Source organism: Grus americana, chromosome 2 (assembly GCF_028858705.1).
Source record: "Grus americana isolate bGruAme1 chromosome 2, bGruAme1.mat, whole genome shotgun sequence".
Lineage (NCBI taxonomy): Eukaryota > Metazoa > Chordata > Aves > Gruiformes > Gruidae > Grus > Grus americana.
Window position 1 is genome coordinate 114,150,724 of NC_072853.1, and position 26,147 is coordinate 114,176,870.

Here is a 26,147-nt window from a genome sequence, read left to right on the forward strand (position 1 = left end):
ATGGTCTCGTTCTTTCAATGGATCTTCTAATGTTTTCTCAAGAATATGCACAAAGCCAAAAAAAGTAAATTATCTGTTTGTAAGGAGTGCAGAACAAGACCTCACTAACTACATAAAAATATTACATAAAAATATTTGTTGATTTTCTACATAGGTTTAGCATGTCTCTAAATGGCAGTGTAAATTGGATTTGAACTACTTCAGCAGCAAAAGGCATAAAGTTTCAGGCATGCATGTCACTTTTTAAAGATGGCAACTTTTTGTAGGGCTATCTTAGCCATTCTTATGGCACTTCTAGCTACTTTTTGTTTTGTAAAGATGCAGATTAGGTTTTCATCCTATCGCTTTTTATGATTATTAAATTTAAATATGGCATTTTATTTCAAAGTAGTTAAAGTGTATTTACCACAAATTTCTGTAATCTCCTCACAATTATTTTTCCCATTCAAACGCTATACCTTTTTTAGTATTATACATGCAGTTGTTATTTAGTATACTTGGATTAACTTGTTCTAATCCCAGTGTTCTTCACTGTTGTATTCATAAACTTTATGCTTGTCTGTAAAAAGATCAGTAAAACAGCAACTACTGAAATACTTTAAAGAGGCAACTTAACAGTGTTAAAAACATTAAGCTGAATGCCTCTGCAAAATGACACACACAAGCTGCAGCTTTGTTTAAAGATATGAAAAAAATGCACATATAATACTGTCAAGCCTCATGGCCATACAATACAAATTTAAGGCAACCATGCAAATGGCGCTTACGGACCAAACTGATACTTCTTATCAAACCAGTGTTTACAGAAGGAGACACCTATGAAGAAAAGTGTATTTTTTTTTTTATTTCTGAGGACAATTCAAACATCTAAAGATAAGCAAGACATTATTTTACATTGTACTAACCCTGTAACTCCTAGTTGTTGCCGCTGGATCACTGTATAGAGAAGATGACTGTAGTGTGAAGAATAGAAAGTCAGAAACACTTTTTTGCGTACATTAAATTTTTTTATCTATTGCTCTATATTCCCCAAAAGTTCTAAAGATGGAAATACTAAATTTTACATCTGTAATAGACAGGAACTTTAAGAAAAGTGTGGATAAACATTCCGAGAAAATCCATTATCTTGGAAATCACAATCTAAAACATGAAAGCAATCTAGTATTTTTATCAGATTTATAGAAGAGAATGATAAGAAATTAAGCAGTTTTCAAGACACATAAATTTCCTCTAGCTACTTATTTAAACCTGATCATGACAGTAGCTGCAGGTACTGGAAGATACCACCCATCTCACAACAGACCATTGATTTATCATTTATATTACTGTAAAAGAAAGTTGTTGGTGGTTTTTAAAAACAGGACTTTGAAAAAGCAAGTGTTACAGCTGCTAGTTGTTTTCTTTATATCATACAGAAACCATGAAACAGAAGCTATTTTACATTTTAAACCCTATATATGCAGAACACAGTAACTTGCATGTTATCCATTCATTTTAGAAAAGGCATCCCTTAGAAGCAAGAAATACAATTGTAACTACTATTAGCTGTAATAATTTGCAGTGTTACAGAAGGAAAGAGAGAAGTTTGCTTCATATAGCATAAGTAAGCAAATGCAAATACAAGTATTTTATATACATTTTCAAAATTAATATAGGAAGAAGAGACAGACCCGAGTATGGTAGGAAGGAACTGGTTTACTATATCTAAGGCTGCTATAATTTCTTTGATCATAGTAAATTCCACTCTGTGGGGGGGAAAAAAAGAAAAGAAAAAACAAAGGTCGCATCCGTAGATCTTGCAAATAAAAGTTCTATCTCAACATTGCTCAAACGTTCCCAAACTTAGAACTCGTACAGAACATTGTAAAAATTTTCCCTATGGTTGACCCCAAATCCATATAACTTTCTGAAGCAAGTAAAGCATAAGTAATCCAAAAGCTACTTAGGTACTCTGTGTATCATCATTATCTGTATTTTTAATGCCCTGCCCAGAGTAGTAAATACTTTGGGGTTTTTCTTCTCCCTAATAAATAAGAAAACTCTGAAAAGTTTATCTAAATCCTGACAAGTACGGCCTGAAATACATGAAAAACATATTGACAAAACTTGCTAATAATTAGTACAATGATTTGATTTCTTTTTTATTAGATACCATCCTGAATCAGAGTGTTTGGGGAGACAGAAGGACAGAAATTTCTAAGACTTTAATGGGGGATGGATGTTTATGTGATCAGCATTAATCTGTACCCTATCACTGTTCTTTATGCCACGCACACACACTGAAAGCCAGGCAATTATACTTTGGCTTATTTCTATTGGTTTTTGACACTGCCTACTGATTGCATATGTGAGGAAAAAATTAATATACACGTATAAAGAAGGAAGAACAGAGAGATGAAGATATGGCAAATAGTAGTGCTTTCAGAATGTAGTACTTTGTATCTCAGTAGGAGGCAGAAAGATTCATATTACTAATTTATTTAAGAACTGAGGGAACAGGAAAATAGTACCTCAAAAGCGCACAGAGAAATGCTGTAACACACATAAGTAAGTATAAAAATTATTTCAGCCTTGTCTCAACACAGGCATCCACTGCTGCTTTAACTCCCCCAACACCTGATGCAACTGCCAATTCATCAGTGCCAAAACCCTTCAAAAAATTACATCCAAAAAATTTACTTTCTGGACACTGTATTCACATGAGTTACACAGTGAACTTTCTAGAATAGTTCTTGGAATATCACAATAATACGCATGCCTTTCTCAACAGTTCACTGGGTTAACATCAAGGTTTATGTTAAATCAAATCAGCCTTACTCTATTTTACATCTCCAATTAAAATATCTCTAATTGATAAGGGACAAAGTATAAATAAAACACGTATCTCCATCCTGACTGAATAAACTTTAACACAGAGAAGTGCCACTTTTGAATATTTCCAAGAGCCTTCCCCAGGCCTCCAACAGAACATCATTTCTACTCATCTGATTCCATTCATGCGATTCCATTGACACAACCGCAGTTTCAAACACTCAACTTTACGTCAGAATTTGGTCAATACTTTTTTCCCCCTGAAAATATGTATGCTTATGTCAGCAAGCTAATAAACTTATCCATAACTGTATTAGTATGTAACTCTACACAGTTAGTATATTTATAATAAATATTATTGCAGAAAACTAACCAATAAATCTTTATGGGAATAAGCAGCTTTCTTCTTTGAACTATGAGATTCACTGTAAGCATGACTCTAAGAATAAAATTTAGAAAATTATTATCACCATATAACAGCATCTTCAATCTTAAATATAAATAAGTCAAATATAAGGATTTAAGATATTTATCACCTACAATGGAAACACGACAAAATTCTAGCTGTGTGGTTAGAATAATAGGCCATACTTTTATCTCTCTGTAAAAAAGAACTATTAAGTGAAACCATAAGCAACCTTATCTCTGATTAACAGTCTTGGCTTAAGCCAGCATTCACATTTCACAAAAAAAATGTAAACCAAATAAACTAAAAAAACTTAAGATTACAGACTATTTTAAGCATTATCCTGCATTTGCCTATCTGTAGCTAATTCAGCTAACACTGCTGTTTAAACAAATTCAGTTTAAGTTGCTTACATACTCCTTTTAGTGGTACTTGGTGCTTGTCTCTGCTTAAAGAGACACACACAAATCTTACTTGGCACAATACTAATGAGAATGTAATGCACTCTACTTCATAAGAATAAGAAGGAATTTTTTTTTTTTAAGTAAAGGTATGCAAACCACCTGCTTTTTCTCAGGACTGAAATAGTTTTCCATTAGATTAAGTAAAAGTTTCTATATGGAAATTGAGAATACAAATACATGCACATATACGCTTTTTTTTTTTAAAAAAAAAAAAAGTATGTCCTCCAAGTCTAGTCTGTATATCACTTCACTACAAAATTTAGAAATAACAGATAAATACTAAAAAGTGCTTACTGTAAGACAGCTGTCTGTAATATATGACTTCATTAGATTCTTCTCCCAGATAAAGTTTATACATGCATTCTATGGAAAGTGTTAGAATCATACCGCTATTCTAGGTCAGAAAGTGTCATAGTCCAAATATATATATTTTAAAATCAGTAATTTAAAGTATCTAGTTAGTCATTACACCTTAAAAACAAAGCACAAAAACAGCCTTCACTCAAACACATGCAAAGTTTTAACATACAGGAACCGAGTATCTTGTAGATCTATCCTTAGCACTGTCGTACTGAAGTAAAAGAAAATGAAATTAAAATCATGAAGTTAAAAAAAAAATAAAAATTAGCTGTTTTTTCTTCAAAGTATGACTAAGACTTAAAAGGAAATTACAAGAGAATGTGTTCTAGTAATTATGAAAATGTATACATGAAGGAATGCCATTTTTCCACTCTAAAGGGCATTCTGAGGCTGGAACACTTTTTATTAAAAACTGTTTCTTTTCACCCAACAACATGAGAAACTGACAAGTGAGATAATTTTGGACAGCAGTAGGTTTAAGAAATGAACAGCAGGTTTATGAAATATTTCATTTGGTCTTGGCAACAGAATTTTAAATAATTAAGCAGAGCACGGTAGATTATATTAAACTGAGACAGTATTTGTTAGGTTATGTGATAAAAGGACTCATTTCCACACAGGCAAAGGAGCCCGGAGGACCACCAGTCATCCCCGCTGTTGAGGTGTGAAACCCATCGTGATGTGAGGGCTCACCAGGGCACCTTAAAGGCTGAGGGAGGTTACTGCCTACAGAGGATGCATCTTGGGATCAGCGGAGGAATAAAGGTGTTTTCAAAAGGAGCAAGTGTGTGAAAAAGGAGTAACAGTGGGATGAAGGTGCCACCTGTGTGTAAAGAGACTGCTCATCTACCAGACTCCACAACTCTTAATAATATACTTATGAAAACAGCTTTGTAATAATAGCTTAGCCAGTGTCCCTATGTTTCTTGTCACTCAAGAACAACAATTGTGGAGTTTATACTTTTTTTTTTAACATACAAATCTTAAATTTCAAAGCAAGCTTGGTTTTTCCAGTTCATTTAAAATTTCACAGGTATAACTTAACTATTCTGACTGTAGGTAATGCACAATCCAAGGTGTTACTTAGTATCACTCTAAGCTTTCTTAAAAAACAAAACAGAAGTTGAAGGTAGTTTTAAAACATTACATGATATAGTATTAGTACGCTAGAGTATTAGCCAGTGTAATTTTCAACATGAGAACTACTGAGAGGATTACAAGAAAAAAATTATTCTTGTCTATTGATATGTCTGAAAATTCCTTCTAGAGATCAAAACAACACCAAAAATTCCTGGGGTTTAGATTTTACATTTGTTTATATATTAGTATAGGTCAGGTTTAGTTCATATTATTTCATATAGTTTTCATATTATTTCAATAATTCCAATATAGCAAATATTCACAGTAAATTAAATAGTAATTTAATATTATTAATGTAATTTACAGACTATGGTACCTTTTTGTGTTGCTAAAAGTATTACCACACAAGACCCATAAGACACTGTACCTGTTTTAACCAACTTAACCATTTTTTTAAACAGTTTTTATCTTTAATTATTACCTACCGATAAGTAATCTTGCTATCAGAAAATGGAGATAGATCACTCAGATAATGATTATCACCACACCACTTAACTTATACCTTAACTAGTAACAGCTTAACAGTCTACTAACAAATATTTCGGTTGCCTAAACTAGGACTACCACAAACTGTACAGAAATACCCATTTCTGACAAGGTAAAACTTCTGTTTGTATTCCAGCCTTGACTGTAGGACTAACATTGCAACATAATTGAGAAAAAAGGTTTCCTGCCATAACTTTTAGCAACAACTTTGTACTCATCGAGGTTGAGGCACAACCTTTGCCACTATTTTACTTCTCTTTTGAGGACATTAAAAGAGAGAGACTGGAGAGACTAATTGCCTTCAAACTTGAAGTTATCTTCAAGACAGAAAACACTTTAAGCCCTCAAACTTGCTATCACAAAGTGTTCAATTACATCAGTCATTGCAGCAGGCCAATTAATACTGTTTTCTACAGAGAAGCATGCTTTCACCAAACTACTGCTTTGGTAAGTAGACACAGAAAACGTTATAATGTGAACACATCAAAGCATGCTCATTCCAGGCTACACACCACAAGATCTCTCCTTCTGGAGGTACTTGCTCTGCTCCTGTGAGACCCACTGACATCCAAAGAACTCTTAGGAATGAAATTGTAAAAATATATCAATATATAAAATATTTTTAAAGCTCTAATGGTAACTGTCTAACTTCACTGAAAGGCACAAAATAACTGAGGCAGTCAGAGAAATTCTGGGTAAGCCACCCCACCCCCCAAAATGAGCTCAGTTATCTGCTAAGATCAAGTCCTATTCTTTAGTCAAGGGTAAAATACTTCATCTCCTTCTTAGCATATTTTGTGTGTTAACCAAGGCAAGAGCCGATCTGAGCGAATCTGTACCAGCTCATAAATTTATAAGTGTTGCCACATAGCATAACACTACATACTTTTTCTGTAAACCATTTACTGTTTGCAAAGTAGTCAACAGTACCTGATTTAAATGATTTGGTAAAAATACCTATAATCAATTGCAGAAACATTTAACACCAGAACTGGCAAGACATTACACAAAATTCAGTTAATCAAAAATTACGTTTAATTGCTGAAATCTCTTAGTAAGTGACAATCACCTTTTGTTTTTTGAAGTCACACAAAGAAACAGCTTATTCCACCTTCCAAAATAAACAAACCCAACCCTTTTATTTTAATAATTTGTCCCTCTCCTGGCCTATATATCCAGATTAATGACAAGCTGATTTCTAGGCAGATCTACTAAAAACAGGAAAGTATTTGCAAACCCTCAATAAAACCATTTTTTTAATAGCAACATCTATTAGCAGTCTTTGGGATATTTTACATCATTCAGGTAAGACCTTCCCACTAACAAATAATAGAGCCCCACATTCTCAAAGAAATAAAACCCTGCATCATACTGAACTCTTCTGCTATCCTAAGGTACTACTACTTTTTCTTCCACAAATATTATAGAAACACAGTAATACTTAAAGTGCAAGAAAAGACACAACCATGAGCAGATGACCTTCAGCATCAGTTTGGAATGAAAGCCCAAGTTACAAATCAGTATTACTCATCTTCAGTAAGTGGCATTGATTCAGGATGTCAGCAGTAGTATTTACTTTATTAAATAAAATTTGCCTTTTTGCAGAATTTATGAGACAGGGAAAATGGAAAAGAGATTCCCCCCCCCCATTGGAATTATCTAAATTAGACTGGTGTTTGATCATTAATAGCACCTTCAAAACTGACCATGAGATTTAATGTGTAGTAAGCATAAGACAACTGACAACTTATGTAGGAATCTTAATACTCTACCATTTCAAGACAAGTCAATTCTTACAGTTGGCAATATCTGAAGCCTAAATGAGTACAATTACTCAGTTTTTTAAAAAGGAAATAGATCATATTAGACTGGAATAAGACTAAAAGATGACACTTAAAACTAATCATTAAATATGTTATTCCAAATAATCGATTGTTGAACTACATACATTTCCAAACAGTTTCCAAACACATATACAATTATTTTCAGCAATGAAAATAGACTGTAAATAAATGTATGTAGAAGAGGAAAGAAAGTACAAGGTATTTATAGTAAAAACTTAGTCAAAGAATTAAAATGCGACAACTGAGATTCTTTTTAAATGCAAAGATTGAAATACATAAACTACCTTGTTAACATTGATGGAAATAAAATACCAGATGAACTTTAACATTATATGTGACTTAAAATACTGACTCTACTGCTACTACTTGGAAGACTTAAAGCATCATCTGCTCCCTAACAACATGAAACCAAAACACAATTTTTTTTTTTTTTTTAAAGGCCATGATGGAAAAATATACAGTTTGAACACAAACCAAATATGAATGTCGACTGGACCGGTGAGAATACCTGGCCCTCTCTGAATCTTCCTGAGAAAGAAGAAATGCAGAGTTATTTCACAGAAAGGAAAAAAAAAAAGCAGGAAAAAAAAAGCAAGCAAGGGTGAGAAACATGCATTTAATGCTATGTATTATTTTGAATAATCCATTGTGGCAAGTGAACTCCTTAAAGTCAGAACAACTGTGATTTCACCTGATTTGGGTAAGTATAACACCACACTACATTAGGAGACGTAAACAACAAGGGTTAATATAAGTAATAGTTATTGTTCAGTAGTCAATCTTTCTTCTGTTTACTGTATTAATACAGAAAAAAGTAAAAGATTTTTTAAACTAAGAAATTAAAGTGAAAACAAAAAAGTAAAAGCCTTACAAAATTACAAGAACATTAGTAAGAAATTTACTATATAATTACTACAGTCAGATTGTGAACATTTTACAAAGTTACTTTAGCTGTAATAGACATGACCATTCTCAGTTTCCTCATACATATTTCGGATTTTCTCCTCTATTATAGGAACAAGGCTTCTTAAACAAATTGATCAATTTGAAGTGCTATAGGTAATTCTGCTTTACATGACAGCTAAAATAAGTACTACAGTAAATATTGAAAACAAATAACTTATATGTGAAAGGCGCACAGTTCTAGCATTTCTCAACAAAAATGCTGATTAACTGCCATAGTAGTTTTAACTATTTGAAGTGATGGTTAGTCTCGGTATGAATTACTTAAATCTTGATTCAAAACATCCACAAAGTGAACACTTCTCTGAAAACATAAAAAGAAACTCATATCTCCCATGTGCCTTTTTAAGAGTTTGTGACAGGAACTCTAAAGAAACATCACACTAAATTAGTATAAATTGAACTGCAGCTTTCTCCAATTGTAACTCAACTATCTATACTCCTTCCTGCTTAGTGGATTTAATCTTAATAGATGAACAGTCAAATATTTTATCATTATTAATTGAAAGCAAGGGGTAAAAGGATGCAAGTGATGCATGGGGTGGGGTTTTTTGGATTTGGGGGGGTTCTGGTTTTGTTTTGTTTTAAAATCTTTTACAATTAGTTTTTGTAAGTCATAGAAGTGACTTAATCATCAGTGAAAAGACTAGCATTTGCCACCTTACTTAAAGAGGAAACATGCAATTCTGCCAATAAAGAAAGAGTAAAAACCCCAAACTGTGGAAACTGAAATAAAAACACTTACTATTGAAAAAATCTTTACCTAGATTGAAACTAATGTAATTGCATTTTAAGTAGATTTGTGACTTTAAGCAAGCACATGGTGGAAAAAAATTATTTCAAGAAAAGTATCTCATTTCATAGTTTGTCTTTTGCTGCCACGAAGTACTCAGCATATCCACATCCATACATAGTTTATATGTAATTGTTTTCAATAATAAAACACTTTGAAATGACACACAGCAAACCATTAGTAAATTACTTCTTCCAAATCCTGTGTTAGTGCTCTGAGTGGCAAAAACATGCACAACAGTGGTTTTAGCCTACCATCCATTTCTGGATATGAGCCCATTTTCTATCATATGAATGCTGAGAAAACTACAGAATGTAAAAACAGAAACCAGAAAAACATTTACAATATAGATCAGTCACCAAACAAGACTGGCTTCCTAAATAAAAAAAATTGGAAAAAAAAAGTTAATTGCCATGTAATGTTCAGTATAATATCAGATACCTATAGCAGTTACAAAACTGAAAGTATGGAATAATGAGAAGCATGTAAAATTGAGGCAAAAACATGTTTTGTACCACAGGAAAAAAACCCCCAAATATCAGCATTTACATGGATTTGAATATAATCATGATAAATAATAAATTCTCAATCTTTTGCATGCTATGTCAAAACCTGAATCAAATGGAACAACATTGAAATAATCAGACTGCTGAAAATCTAATTTCTAGGTTTTTAGTTCAAGAAATGCAAACTTTTTTTTTTTTAAGGAGAAATGTGTGGAGCAACACACAACTGTATGTGTAAATATCTCAATTATTTTTTTTTTTAAAAAACACCCTGAAAATAGGTATTTATTGTGAACACTTTTGTATAATCCATGAGAAGAAATTGACTGAAAACTGCATATACAAAGTCACATATCCAAATTATCCAATTACTAAGTATATTATAAATACATTAAAAATAGAGCAAAATAATTCTCTCTACTTTTTCATATAGTTATTTATCCTACACAGAGGCAGTGTACATTTTGGTTATAGTCATGTTTATTATTTATGCTGTGCTGCCAGGTATCCATATTTACATGGACCTTTTGCATGGCAACAAGAAGCAAAGAAACTGCCACACGTGTTAAGTAATTGCTCTTATAAAAGCACAAAACTCACCAGCTGACTCAGCCACAAATCTAGTAATTCAAATCTAGACAATATTAAACTTCACATTAGAAGTTGAAAACTGTTTCTCTCTATGCAAAATTATTTATGCAAGCCTGAGTTCTGGACATTGTCGTTATGTTCTCTCTACTGCTCATTCAAAAATAAAATGAGCAGTAATAAGAAAGCCTAATCCTTTTAAATATCTAAAGATAAACATTTAGATTAATCTTTGTCTAATCTTGATTGCTAGCATTGAATTTACTGCATTTGTTACAGGTAAAGCATCCAAGCATCTGATTTTGCCTGTAAAGCTAGAATTTAAGTCACATTAAAAATGTTTTATTTTTCATTTGAAAGCAAGAGTGCTAATGTGTATAGCAGATTTTTTCCACAATATGAGCATAACTATTAAAGAAGTTCAAAATGAATGTTCAGATTAATATTTTGTGAGGTGCTATCCACAGGTAAATACAAAGCAAGTTATCCTTTTAGATACATAACCTAAGGGGAAAGAGGAGGGTATGGGGAGAGAGAAGCTAACAGTTCCCTGATGCTGAAAATACTAGCATGCAGCTGAATTACACCAAAAGACAAAATCTGATGCAAGTACAGAAATAAAATACATTAAGAACTTTAGTAAAGGTTTGCAATAATTCCTGATGATTTATATTACCTCTTTTTGCTGTCGTTCCAGCTCTCTCATACGTATATCTCTTGCTTCTGCTCGAGCTGCCCGCTTGGCTGCAAGCCTGGCTTCTGCCTACAAGCAAATTGAAAATACTGGAAGTTAAAACCACATTTTTTTGTGTAATGGTTTGAATACTCGATTTAATAATCTCATCACAAAATTAAGATTCTAACATCACAATACATAAGTAGTAAAGAAATCAGAGTTCTCAGAATGAAATTTCAGAAAGGATATATACCCAAGTCTTTACAGATATCACTACTAGTCAAAAGAATTACATGTTGATAATAGAACTGAGTTCAGAAAAACTGTTACTAAATCTAAAAATTTGTGTCTTGCAGACTTTAACAGGACTTTGCCTATGCAAACGTCCTGGTTTCAGCTAAGATAGAGTTAATTTTTCTTTCTAGTAGCCAGTATAGTGCTGTGTTTTGGATTTAGAATGAGAATAATATTGATAACACACTGATGTTTTTAGTTGTTGCTTGGTACTTGTAGCATCTACACTAAGTCCAGGACTTTTCAGCTTCCCAGGCCCTGCCAGATGCACAAGCAGCTGGGAAAGCACAGCCAGGACAGCTGACCCAGACTGGCCAAAGGGATGTTCCCTACCATATAGTGTCATGCTCCGTATATAACTGGGGAGGCTAGCCGGGAGGTGGGATCGCTGCTTGGAAACAAACAGGGCATCAGGTTGGGTTTTTTCCTTCTGCACATGGTAAGCAATTGCACTTGTGCATCACTTGGTTTTTAATATAAGTTATTATTCTCTTCCCTTGCTATCCTATTAAACTGTCTTTATGTTAACGTCTCAAGTTTTGGTTTTGTTTGTTGTTTTTTTTTTTCATTCTCCTCCCCATGCCACTGCAGGGAGAGGGGAGTGAGTGGCTGCGTGGTATCTAACTACTGGCTGGGGTTAAACCACGACAGCATAATATTTAACAGGCATGTATGCAGCTGCAGAATCTTTGGCCACAGAAAGACACTAAAACAAAAAAGAAAGAATCAAAACAGAGATATTAAACCACTACTGTTCATGTCATATTTAAAGGCTCTGTTATCATTTCAAATTATTTCAAAAAGTAAACATAACTTAGAAGTCAAATTACTTCCAACAGCAATCATAAAATCAAATCGATTATTGGACAAAATGTAAGAAAGACATTTAAGGTTACAGTTCCACAAGACTAACTTAAACATTCACCATCATCAAAAAGGGACTTCCCTACCTTTCTATTCAAGCCCTTATACTCCCATCACCTTCCTTGGACACAGCTCCAGTGCTCCTCAGAATCTGCTGTAAGCCAATTTAAATAACTACCATAGCAGAAAGTTAACAACAATAACAAAAAGTAGTTTTCTGCTGTGTTAGTGAAATGAATTGTCTTGTACTGGGATCCTACCAACACCAGCCCCAGCAAAAGGGACGGGCAGAACAAACAGTAGTGAGATCGCCCCCTTGTGACATTTTTTTGCCAGTGACATCTCCTGCACTGCTTGTGAAACCTGGTTATTGGCAGACACAGCTATGTATTTTCTTCACTTTCTACCCAGCCTCAACCAAAAAAGAAACACACTTTCAGACCCTAAATACTACCTCGAATTTAATCAAGTTAATTAAGTACATAAGGCAATGATTTTTGACATAAAGCTAATAGTTGAGAAAACACAAGCTCGATTTTTTCATGTGTGAATGAGTTGATGAAAATTTTCTCTTAAATTCTTGAAATATTAAACCATTGAAGACAAGTTTTCCACTGCAAATTCCAGTTGTCTATCTAATGTTAATTAAAAACTTATGAGAAACACCAGCAGCCAAAAAATCAGAACTCTTAACATCCAAAACATTTGATTTTATAGAACTTTTTAAAAATGTAAAATTCAATGGATTTTTGCCTTTGGTTAAGGATAGTTTTTTCTTGCTTTTGCCACTATCACAGCATAGGTTTATGTAAAACATTAGAAACCTGCAAAATTCATGACAATTGCAAATGACTATCTTTTACTGTGCTTCATGAAAAAGGAAGAAGTATTTAACTCAGAGTTTAAATTAAGATTAAACTACAGGTACAAAGATATCTATCAAATAATGACAAGAAAGAAAACAAACACATTATAGCTTTATTACTTAAAACAGTTTAGTTTAACTTCAAATGACTCATTAAGACTGTTTTTCTATATTTTGCATACTCAGATGAAATGATTCCAAGTCTGTGTCAGCACTTTTGACTGCGACGATGTAATCCTTTTTTTAGAGCAGCATAAAGCTACTCTTATTCCCACCTGATGACAGCACACAAGAAAAGCAAGGGAATTCCCATGCAACGGGAAACCTTTTCTTGCTTGCAGCCCTACTCTGTAATTGTCTGCAATCACAGCTCTATCCCACAAACTTTCACACAGATGTGCGTGCAGCACAGGAAGAGAAAGGACTCAAACAGCTGATATGTCTGGGTTTAGTTCTGTCTATAGATCAGTAAATAGACATGTGTAGCCTTTAGACTCTGGCAAGGCTTTATTATTAAAGACAAAAAGTTCATTTGTTTACTGATTCAGACACACACACAAAAAAAATCAATTCACATTTCACCACTCTCTCCTAGTCCTACAGCCAAAGACCTAACTTTCACATTCCTACAGTAAAGAGGGGAAACTCCATTTCTTCCAATTTACTGAACCCTTGACAAAATACAGGAGAATTCTACAAACATTTGTCATAAAATAGGTGCCTGACATGAAGGGAAAAAAATATTATCTTTTTAGAGAAAATTTTTAGAAAAAAATGTTTTGGTATTACATTAATCTGAGTAACTAGATTCCTCTAAAAAGTACAAAATTTCAAAAAGACAAAGAAGTTGGCAAGTTAACTGAAAGAGCAGTTCTTGGGCTTCTTTCACCAAAACTTAAAGCAAGAGACAAATTGCATTATTGTTTGAAAGGTCATACCAAATAATTCTTCAGTCTCAGCAGAATTGTTGGAGAGCAGACTTCAGGTTATTAATAGAGCACTCATACAAATCTTCATAACTATGTTATTGAAATTCAAAATTAACATTAATAAAGAAGTAACCATAATTCAACAGTACATAGTTTTCTTCCTGGGTGCTACTGTTCACTCTATTGTATTACTGAAGAAAGCCCATAAAAATTGTGAAACAAATTTCCACCACCCAACTCTTCACAAATTAAATTCTTCAGCTACACTGAAATAAAGTGTTTAAATATCTACTAAGGGAAATACAGTGCCACAACAGCTTTGGTGAGAGAACTGAGTTGAAAATATGAAGCTGTTTGAACTATAGAAGCAGCACAGAAAGGAAATCTAGACTATTTTTTATTTTTTTGGAGAAGGGAGAGGAAAAACCAGCAAAAGGACAGGCAGTCAAGTTATAATTTGATTGAAACACTAATTTAATTAGAAAAAAAGAGTATTCTAAATACATCACTAATCCTTGCTCATAAGAGCTTGGGAGTCAGAACAGGTTGCTTTCTACAGCTAGCATTAAACAAATTATAGCCTTAGAAAACTACAGACTAGCCACTACAGTCTTGATTTAAGTTTCAGTCATTATTCTCTACACAGTCTTTAGACCAGACACACTTAAATAAAATATATTATTTATGGTAAAGATATATTACAGTATCATTTAATTGAAGTACAGCTTGTTAAAATGATATAACAAATCAAATTCCTATTTTCCTGAAGTAAAGTTAATCTGTGGACTGTCCAAGATGTAGCAAATCTGACACTTTAAAAGCTTCTTCCAACTGCTAAAAAGGAATATGATAGCTGGATTTTCTTAAAAACTTCAACTGCAAATAAGAGATGAGGTTTCCAAACCTGTTAGAGCCATACCAGTACACTTACACTGGTGGCTAAAATGGAAAGAAATTGCTTGGTTATATATTCTGCAGGGCAAGTAGGAGCCATTAGGTATAGTTACAACAATTTTGCATCAAATTTTTTGAGAGACGTGATTGAGAAAGGAAATAGAGGACTACAAAGATCTTTGTAACAAAAGAATAGGGGAAAAAAAACCCACAAGGAAGAGGCCCTCAAGACTTTGTTTGGATAGGAAAAAAAGGATTAATTAATAACTCAATCTGTAATTTTTTTTTTTTTTTTTGGTGTATGAACACACTCATACTACTCCTTTTCTTTTACCTTCTACTCTAAGGACAAATATGTGAATTTAAACCAAGTGCCATATCTGTATTTCTTTGGGTATTAGCTCTGAGTAACAAAACAAAGCCATCTGCTCACCGCTGAGTTCTGGAATTCTTCATTTCCAAATAGGTACCAAAAAGCATTACATGCAAAAAAAAAAAGTAATGTTTCCTTGCACCTGCACAAGCAGCATTTCATTCTAGAAGAATATGATGATTCTGGCTGTTTTCAAGCAGTTAAACTACCACCCTGAAGCAGTACTCACTTTGATTAGGTTATTTTATTGCGTATGTTTAGTAAACATACGGGTAGCAGGAGAATGTTCTCCTGCCATTAGAGGTGACATGGTCAGTTTCCTCATTTTCACTGAAAACCCAATTACTAACAACTACTTAGTCATTTAGAAAACCATCTCTGCTTATTCCATTTTCTTTTTTTTTGTTAATACATAGTCTGCCACAATCTCTTGTAAACCTTTCAAACCATGTTATCTCAACTTCCAAGGATAATATTTAGTTCTTCAGTTAAATCCAAGGTATTTTTGGCAAGAAAGAAAAGAGAACAGGAAAAAGACCAGATTTTAATTTGAATGCCTTTGTAAATGCTGAGTCTGGAATCACTCCTTTCTGGTGTGTTTTTCCTTAGTCTCTTCACAGCAACAATCTAGTTCTTCACCAAATAAGCATAACAGTACACAGAATTGATATGGTAGAAGCTTCCCCCCATGTTGAACAAGGAGGAGCATAACATCTGTCTCAATAGCATAGACAGGCATCTTTCTCCTTTCCCTTGCTTGCAAGAAGGAATTCACTAGAAAGAAATAGTATTTTGGTTTTAATTTTTATGCTCTAGAGAAGGCGATTCATTGATTAGCTCAGATTCAGGGTAAAAGCTTCATAAGGACAAAAAGTAGGCCACACTAAAATATGTTATTCACCTCTGAAAATAAATGAATGCTCTTCATTGAAAAATTACAATTATTTTGTCATCACGGGCTACAATACGCATAACTTTTCTCTCTCTGTCAGGGATATGCCGTTTCCAAGGCAGGAGGCCCAGGCAAGTTAAGTTTTCCTTCTGCCAGGAGATGGCAGCAGCGACAGCACCGCCCCCGCCCCAGGGTTGAGGTACCCGGCTCCGTTCTACCGCGGGGAATTTGACCCAACACCAGCGCGTTCTGCCAGCTCCAGCAAAGTATCCGGATGGGCATTTTCTATTTCTTAAATACACTAGTACATACTGCAATATAAAGTTCATTTCATAATTTCTTACTACTTATTCTTATTTCTCTCCTCTGTTGCTTGTTTCTTCTGTAGTCTCATTTCCACACTTTTTACCCTCATCTCCTCATGGAGCCAAGGCAACACCATCACTCGTGCCAAATGTGTTTCTTAGATCTCCTCGGAAGTATCTTCCTTCCACTTATTTCTGATGTGCCTACTCTTTCTCCAGTTGCCTACAAAGCAAGACTAAAAACAACAAAATCTTAAGGTTTACATGATTTAAAAGTTTAGGATTCTTTATTTCTGATGCTTTTTATTCTTTTTCCAGTTATTATACAGATCCACATATAGATCAGAAAATCTCTAGAATACCTTATCTCCTATAAAATATTCTTAACCACTATTAAAAACAACAAAGTTTTGAATTAATACTAAAGTAGAAATAGCTTAAAAATATTTAAGTCATCTCTTATTAAAAAATACATTGAAAAATCATCCAGCATCTACAAAGACAAGATGTCAAGAGATGACAACAGTCAGATTCTTCTCACTTTCTGGCATGATGTTCATTGTATCTGAGCTTGAGCCGAAGTCAATGTAAGAACACAGAAGTGACCGAAACCTCTGTTCTTGCATGTAAGGCTGGTCTTGGAGAAAAAGGTCTCAAGTAATCATAAGAGATGCCTGGTGACAACAGGTTACTGCTGACTGTTTTACAGACAAATTGTGATAATTTTAATTACAAAGGCAAGTGAAGCAATGATGCAATGTCAGCTGAAGATACTCTGTCCACAAGACAGCTTTATAAGCAGAGAATCTCCACAACAAAACTGCAGGGAAAACAGATCTTGAGATCATGTCAGCTGTATCCAGCATAGACTGTGAATATAACCTTAAGAATATGAACCTCAGTTTTTATTTATTTAGTTATTTGTTAAACAAAAAGGATTCCCTCATAAGAACCTAATCTGGACAGGAGCCTGAAGTCACACTAGACAAACCCTACCTGTTATCTGGAAAGGCAGAACTCTCCACGAGACAGAAGAAACTGTCTTCCGCACCAGCTGGTTCATATTCTTTGTCAATCCGAGAAAGCCAACAGATTCAGAATCCATTATAACAGCTAAAGAAGGAATTCTTCATATTTTCAGGAGATAGGCATTTTAATTTATTTTTTTTTAAATAAGGGATGAGCCTACTTCAAATTAACATTGGTATAATCAGAAGACACTTGCCAATACTCCACTTTAAAGTACTTGGGTGCATTTACATTCAGAGTTCCTTTTCTCCTTGCAGTGAACACCTGGACAATATAACCTAACACCTGTTTCTACAGCTTTTGAAACAAACATGATAAACTGGTAATCCTCCCTGTTGTACCAAGGTGAGACTTCCAAATTGATCAACTGCCATCAGTCTCACAAGACACTGAATAATATAAAAAGTGCATTGTTTCCACAAAAGGATGCATAGATCCTTGTCCCTGGGTATGTACATCACCTTTACTCTTCCTCAGTTTCAGTGAACACAGGGAATTCAATGCCAGGAAGGATAACCCACAGCAGAATACAGAGTAGGTCCTGAAGAAAGAGGTCCAGTAACTCAGAATTCTTGGAATAAGGCAGTAATTCACTCCAGTGTTGATGTTTTAGCATACTTGTGCCTTGTTTAGTGCAGAGGCATTGCAGAGCTTGTCTCAACGCAAACTCCTACAGCAAGGAAAAGCTATGAAAGAGCTCTCAAAGTGAAGGGGAGGAGACACAACCAACAGAGGAAAAGTTTTCTGATGTGGAGGAAAGATGGAGAAAATGAAAGAAATCTCACAAGGAGGAAGTAGTTTGACCAAGCCCCTCAAATCCTTTGATAGTGCCCTTGTTTTCTATAAAATATTTTCATATAAGATGAGACATCAGATTCAATCAGTGCAGAAAAATGAATACATAGAAATTAATTTATTGATCAGTACCAAAGAATTCTTTACACAAAATTTCCTAGAAAGCAGATGTTTGTTGGTACCAAAATGAGAATATCACATTTTTTGACATGTCCCATAGTACAAGGAAATCTCAATTTTGTCAGAGTGGTGAGAAAGAATTAGATTAGTGCTTTCTGAAATCTGAACTTTTGGAGGAAAAACCCTGAAATTTCATATACTACACTAAAATTTTTGCTAGTATCACAAACTCTGGTAATTCCTAGTGCCATTTTGTGACTGCTCTGAATCCCAGAGCACTTTCATGCAGTTTTTCCATGCAGATCACCCTAAATGCCAGACTTTTGTTTCAGCATATTCTGTTTACCATCTCTTGATACCTAGAACACCTTTTATGACTGTTTTCCTCACAAGGCATCTGACTTCTGGATTACAGGACTCAATTCAACTGTTGTAAGTAACATCTGCTAAAAAGGTAATTTCAGAAGAGGAAGTTGAAGAACAGAACACTCTTTGACAACAAAAAGATAAGCAAGCCATGTTGCTGAGATAATGGCCTCAGAACGATAAAGTACATCTACTCTATATATTCATGTACTGAAGAACTGGCATGCCCTATGTCAGCATGGTAGCTGAAAACTTTTCCCCAGCCTGAAATGATAAGGCATATGTACGGCACAGTAAAATCAGATGTTACGTGAAGACAGAACTTAATTTGGTTAACTGGCCTCTGCTGTTGTATCCTAAGAAAGGTATTCCGTTCCTTTAAAGTAAGAGTTTTCTTCAGAATAAGTTGGTTAATACTATGAATTACAGCTACCAATTCAATGACAACAGTTGCTGTCTGACATGGGATCTAAGGACCAGCTTGTCCTACACAGACCTCTGGCTGTGAGACCTAGTATTAGTTTAATTTATCATTAAGGGGGGAAAAAAACCAACTTCACTTTTGTTTAATTTACCCTCATGCTCAAATTTTCATTGTGGGGCTTAGCAATGTAAGAGAACAAAGCCCCACAGTAATTTTAAGTAAGATAATACTTATTTCACCTTACTATTGAGACCTTTTTTCCCAGGCAAAGTTGCAAGCTGATGTTACTGTACTGGAACCATGCAGAGAATACTCAAAAGAAATTTAAAGCCAGATTTCTTTTCCTTCATTAACCAAGTGAGACCGTATGTGACCCAAAGCCCCACACAGAACATATCTGGTAGGGCAAGAACTTCCATTAGATTTGGTGTGAACATAGCTTTCTGGAAAATTACCAACTAAATGAAAACTATCTTTCTTCTGACAGAGCATTTCCTTTGCCTTCAGTCTATGATGGCTACATTTCAAAATGTGTATAGAAGCTGTGTTTTCAAAGACCTATCACCTACCTATTTTGTCTCACATACACATATATCTACATATACTATACACACACACATATAGACAACAATTTATATTACAAGGTCAATTAGAATTTGCATTTTGCATTCATTTATGTCAACTAAGGTGAACAGCTTTGTAGATAGTGTAGCTCAAAGCTTCTGTATCCGTTTGTATACAAACAGTACTAAGGCTTTTGTTTCCAAGTCACAGCATTTCCTCCCAGAAGAGCTCAAGTCCAAATAGACATCTGTAAGACTCTAAATTCCAGCTGCCTCCTTCCTATATCCGGTGGGATAAAATTCCCCTTTGTATACAAAATTCCCCTTTATATCAACTTCTTGTTAATTGCATTTTGGCTGGTTACCTCCAGCTCTCTTTTTCAGGTGGTGACTCTGTTAAAGTCCTGGTATAGTGTATGTATTAGGCTTATTTTGACAGAAATGTGACTTTTCACATTTAAATACGGTATATGACAAATACCTTTTAATAATGACTATTACTCATTCAATGCTAATACACTATACTTACCATCTTAAGAATACTACACACTGCAATGGGATAAATGTGGATTTTTTTTTTTTTTTTAGTTTTAGATCTGAGACAGCAACTAGATTTCTCATTTATCTTTAGCTAGCAATTATTTAAAGTATATAACTATCTGTAGAAATATCTGCTAAGCTTAAGTGTGATCCTGTGAAGTTACATTAATCATACAACTAATGTATCATTGTAACTACATTTCAGTGAATGATTTTTTTATCAAAAATACTCTTTGTATTAATTGTCATATTTTTGGCTAATTACACTTTTTAATGCACAGCTTAAAAAACCCTTTTTTCTAGATAATGAGATTGCTTTCATCCCTATTTCTGAATTTAAAACAATTTGAAATTAACAAACCTCTCTGGCAATGTTACTCAGAGCTTCATCTTCTGCAGAAAACCTGTCTTTCACTGGAGTTCTCTTCCGTCCTGATCCAGGAGTTCCCATGTTTATTCTCTGGTTCTGTATTTGCAAAAACAGACAGGAAAAAGCTCAGTTTTCAGATCTGGAATTAAAAACCAACAAACAATCTACACCCCAAAACATAATAAATTTTCCAGTTCTTTAGCTAAATAGTACCCAAGAAACCTACATGCCATTGGCACAAATTTCTCCAACAGTTGTATTTCTGGGAAAACTATCACAAAATCTTGTGGCAACTTTATAGAACACCACTGCACCCTACAAGGTGCACACACAGTGAAATTTTTCTACTGAACAGGACCCATCAGTTTACCTACAGCTTCAAGGTTAAGCACAACTGTGAACTGCTCCTAGCTCAATGATACTTATGTATCCTGTCACTTTTCACAACTTCTAAAAATAAGTATCTATTTAATTTTATGGACTTGGAAGAAAACCTACATGCAACAATGAGTTCAGAAATTAAACTTACAAGATCATTAGAGCTCTCCCTTAAAAAAGAAAAGATATATTCAACAGACAAAACTTTTCAAAGCAACCAAGCAGGTAGATGGGGCTTATCTACATTTTAATGCAGCTGTTCTCATTCAGGTACAACAGAATGAGAACTGCAGTCTTCTACTACAGTAGAAATAAAGACATTTCTCAACAAACATACTTTTGTCTAACAAGATTCCTAATTTGGTAAATGAAGAAACATGCTAGCATCAAATACCCAGAATAATACTTAAGATACCCTCTTAGTTTTCTTCCAGACACCTTTGTTATCAATTGCAAAAATACAAAAATCACCAAAGTGTAGCACATACAGCCACAGACAGCAAAACATTACTCAAAAAATCTAAATTTTTCTTTTCAAATATCCTAAAGAAACCCTACTTCCAAACATCCAGGTGCTTCCAAATGTCAGATCAGAATTTGGTGGTAGTCTGGCTATTTGATGTAAATGAGAAAAGTGCCCCACAGCAGGCTTGGGAAAACACCTTATTTAGAACAAAACTTTCTTCATGCAAATAGGAAAAGTCTAGTAGGGAACTACTATTTGCTATCCTTTTGAAACTGAACTGGCGCAAGAACTATCTTTCACACTGGGTCTAATCACACTGGGCGAGGAATGGATTGAAAGCAGCCCCGAGGAGAAGGACTTGGGGGTATTGATTGATGAGAAGCTCAACATGAGCCGGCAGTGTGCACTTGCAGCCCAGAAAGCCAACCGTGTCCTGAGCCACATCAAAAGAGGTGTGATCAGCAGGTCAAGGGAGGTGATCCTGCCCCTCTACTCGGCTCTTGTGAGACCCCACCTGGAGTACTGCATCCAGCTCTGGGGGCCCCAGTACAGGAGAGACATGGAGCTGTTGGAGCGAGGTCAGAGGAGGGCCACGAAGCTGATCAGAGGGCTGGAGCACCTCTCCTATGAGGATAGGTTGAGAGAGTTGGGATTGTTCAGCCTGGAGAAAAGAAGGCTCCGGAGAGATCTAATTGTGGCTTTCCAGTATCTGAAGGGGCCTACAGGAAAGATGGTGAGGGACTGTTTATGAGGGGACATAGTGACAGGACAAGGGGTAATGGGTTTAAGCTGAAGGAGGGTCGATTTAGATTAGATATTAGAAAGAAATTCTTCACTGTTAGCGTGGTGAGGTACTGGAACAGGTTGCCCAGAGAGGTTGTGGAGGCCCCATCCCTGGAAGTGTTCAAGGCCAGGTGTGATGGGGCTTTGGGCAACGTGGTCTAGTGGAGGGTGTCCCTGCCCGCAGCAGGGGGGTTGGAACTAGATGATCTTTGAGGTCCCTTCCAACCCAAACCATTCTATGATAATCAGCAAACATTCAAGAATTCCTTGCAATTTAATCAAACTGGAAAAAAGAACGTGACAACAGGGGTGGGGGGTTTGTGCAAGTACCTTTTCTTTTTTTTTTTTTACTTTGTTATTTTTATACAGCAACCACAAAGCCAAAACATATTGGGGTACTCTCTGGCACTCAAAGATATCAAGTAGCATCACAGCTATCTTTATTTGTATTTTAGCTTCTACACTTTTTCACCCCACCTCCCTGCAACTTTATGCCACTAATCCTCTCTTTTCCATGCAGGCAGGAAGTCTTTTATTGTTTCAAATTCTGCAGGTATTTTACTATTCATTATGTGCTTAGAGGAGGGAAATATTCTATTTGCTAATGAGAGAAAAGACATCAAGTACTTGAAGCTAGATTTCATTTCCAGTTGCCATTCTAAGACCAGAACTAAACATACTCAGTACTGCAGGTGCACAAGTCCATTGTGTAAAATCCATAAAGAAGAGTTTGCAGATAAGTAGTAGAGGAATAAACCCACAGTATTTGAAGGGGTCAGAGAAGATGCAGTTCTATCATCCAATAATGAACACACTCCTGATAGAGAAGGGTGGACATAAGTACCCCCCTGGATTCCATCCATTCTTCCACAGGCTGCTCATTCATTTTGCAGTGCAGAGTGTTTGGATAAAATATAGGCATTTGGACCAACAGACAGCACTCACCTGCCAAGAAGTGTTTTTACCATCTGCCTGTGGCTCATGGTTCAACTTATTTGTCACTCAACCACAAGATGAATTTTTTTGTTTGTTTTTTTTGGCTTTAATTTTGCTGTTAGATAGCAGCCCACTTTCAGGAAGAAATACAAGATTCCAGCCTCATTCTTATCAGAGGTTGGGATGTGTCTTGGAGGTAGGACAGTAAAGCTGCCCACGCTCGGAAGAAATGTCTCCAAAAATCTGCATCTCTCTTCATTAATTCTTATTGGCTGACTTCATTTTTTTTTTCCTTAAAACCAAGATAGGGCCCAAAGCAGAAGTTGCATCAACATGTAAAATAATACTCCCCTACTACAGAAGGTTTTCATGAGGTTATATATTGGGGGGGGGGGGGGGGGGGGGGGGGAAATCAAGAAATTATGTTATTACAATAAATCAGTTCATGTAAGCAACACAACTCAAACCCATCTACGAAAAAAAGGTCACTAAGCATGAATGAAATTGTTTTCATGTGTATGTTTACAGTTGTATTTCTTAACTAAATATTTACCACATAAGTAAAAACTGCAGAATAAGAGCACATAACAGACTTGAACTGCATTTGTGGGCATCCTTTAAACAACATACCACTTCTAACAGGCAAACAACTTTGTTTTGTTAATTCAGTGAGACTCTCTTTGCTGGCAGACTGATTTGGGGAATGGAATGTAATAGGTTATATAGCTGTTTTAGTACAGTTATATTCAGACTAACAATAAGTATTAATGTATATACATAGAGTAACAAACTTAAGAATTAGACGCTGATGCTTTAAATGAGCAAAAAGTACTTCATCTCAGTCTCACTGTAGCATAATTGTGCCAAAGGCACTGTGGAAAAAGGCAAGCGTGGCATCCCTGCCAGCCATCTGCCACGCTTCTCACCTAGGATGAGCACGGAACTCCTGACTGAGCCCAAACCCAAAGAAGGAAGCAAGGACAGATTACCAAGAAGGTATACAGAGATGTTACCTTCACATACGAGGATAACTTAGGAAAGCCAAAGCTCAGCTGAAGTCAAAACTAGCAAAGGCTGATAAGGACAAAGAGAAAGGCTACTCTAAGAATAATGGGAACAAAATAAAGACTACGAAAACTGTAGGGCCATTCCTTAGTGATGCAGGGGATGTAGTTGGGGGATGCTTGCAAGGCCCACCCTTGGCAAAAGGATCAGGATAATAACAAATGTAAAGATAGGAACTTTTGTACATGTGAATCAAATATGCAAAATTGTCTGACAGGATATTTACCCAAAACTGTTCATGTTGAAGAGCAAGAGGATCATCAGTTAGACTAAACAGTAACTGGGGATTTAGAAAGAAACATTTGAAATAAAGGAGCCCTCTTGGAAAGAAGCATAAAAAAATATAAAAGTCTGTACCAGTAGGAGAGACCTTGGAGAAGAAACAGCATCAGTCAAAATCTGGTTTGACACTACCAGAAGTCACCCTGACGACTGCATAACGATCTCTGTCCAGGTCAGACAGCACAGCATCCCTCCTGGAGGATGCAAGGTCCTGCTCTCCAGCTAGCAGGTGGTCCATACAGGGTGCAGTAAAGGAGGAGAACCCACACCTTAGGCACATGAACGTGAGCTTGAGAGTTGCACTCTCACCAGTATGTGCATTAAGACATTGCAGAGAACAGCACAAGTACACGCAGATCCAGAGCATCCACATCTCCAACAGGAATCATGTGCTAATTAGGGAACCCTGGAGTTGAAGAACAGAGGGTAGCTAAACATTGGCCTAGAGAGGCTGTAAAATTTCCAGCCCTGAAGATATTCAAAACTTGACTAGACAAGGCTCTGAAAAACCTGCTCTAATTGACCACGCTTCAGGCAAAGGGTGACCTCCAGACATCCCTTCCAAAATACAAATTATATGATTCTATTGCTGCCAGTTTTGAAACTAGACTTCAATATAAGCTTTCTTTAATAAGATGTTTTAATATTCCTTCAAGGGTCTTGTCATAATTTCTTCCACTCCATGTAACTTTTAATTGAGCTGATGCATGTCAGACTATTTCATGTGTTGTCATACAGTTCAATACTAAATAGATCTAGTCCTATTACTAATAGGCTAAATATACTAAATGTATATTTTTCTGCAAAGTAATATCATAAGGTGCCAAATATTTCACATGCATGCAGAAATACTTCTTAGATGCTTCACTTCTATAACTTGCTAATTATGGGAAAACTTATTTTGCTGCATGTTATAAAGAATTTAATATATGCCGTAATATTAGAATTTTCACAGAAAATAACTAAAGAGAACCTCAAACCAAAACACAACCACACAAAGAACAGTTTGTTACACTGACCTGCCTAAACTATAAGAGATAATAAAAGTAAAGTACATTATAATCTGCTACACTGACAGTTCGGAATTCCTGAGTCACATCTATTATATGTTTATTTCTTAATAAAGTAGGCTGGGTTACATGTCCTATTACATGACTGATGAAGTCACATCCTGTTGTATTTCATTCAAAAAAAAAAAAATGGAGTGTCTGAAGTCCCCAAACAAACCAGAAGACCTGTGCGGAAATCCCTCAAGTTCCCTCTCATTTGTCTTTACTTCAGGCATATATAAATTTTATCTCTTCCAAGTCTTTGCTGTCTACTTTTCTTATTATTACTTCTGACTGAAGGTTCTCTTTGTTTCTTTTCACTTCCTTAAAAAAAAAAAGTGTGACCTGTCTTACATAAAAGAGAAGCTACACTACAATTTAAGGCCCCATCACTCATCACCTTCAATGGCACCACCTGTTCTGACGCCTGGGTCTATGCCAGTGTATTTGGCATCACATACATGCAAGGCATTCAGATACTACAGTGTGAACAGGCTATAAATAAACAGACTGAAACTCTCCTTTTCT

The 26,147-nt window shown here is 35.3% G+C and overlaps 1 protein-coding gene across 19 annotated transcripts in view; it reads right to left on the reverse strand.

Moving 5' to 3' along the window:
• Positions 1-26,147, reverse strand: part of LRRFIP2 (LRR binding FLII interacting protein 2) — a 58,835-nt gene that overhangs the window by 26,225 nt on the left and 6,463 nt on the right. For 7 of the 19 annotated variants that reach the window (XM_054815167.1, XM_054815171.1, XM_054815178.1 and 4 more), the window contains exons 2-11: positions 20,652-20,756; positions 11,038-11,124; positions 9,522-9,572; positions 7,986-8,039; positions 6,180-6,245; positions 4,211-4,252; positions 3,185-3,250; positions 1,671-1,745; positions 906-953; positions 772-816 (exon numbers count right to left, since the gene is read on the reverse strand). In XM_054815167.1, the coding sequence (XP_054671142.1) occupies positions 772-816; positions 906-953; positions 1,671-1,745; positions 3,185-3,250; positions 4,211-4,252; positions 6,180-6,245; positions 7,986-8,039; positions 9,522-9,572; positions 11,038-11,124; positions 20,652-20,741 (624 nt within the window). In that variant the 5' untranslated portion in view covers positions 20,742-20,756. The remainder of the gene's footprint in view (positions 1-771; positions 817-905; positions 954-1,670; positions 1,746-3,184; positions 3,251-4,210; positions 4,253-6,179; positions 6,246-7,985; positions 8,040-9,521; positions 9,573-11,037; positions 11,125-20,651; positions 20,757-26,147) is intronic. The other 12 variants (XM_054815184.1, XM_054815181.1, XM_054815182.1 and 9 more) reach the window with 6 other exon arrangements.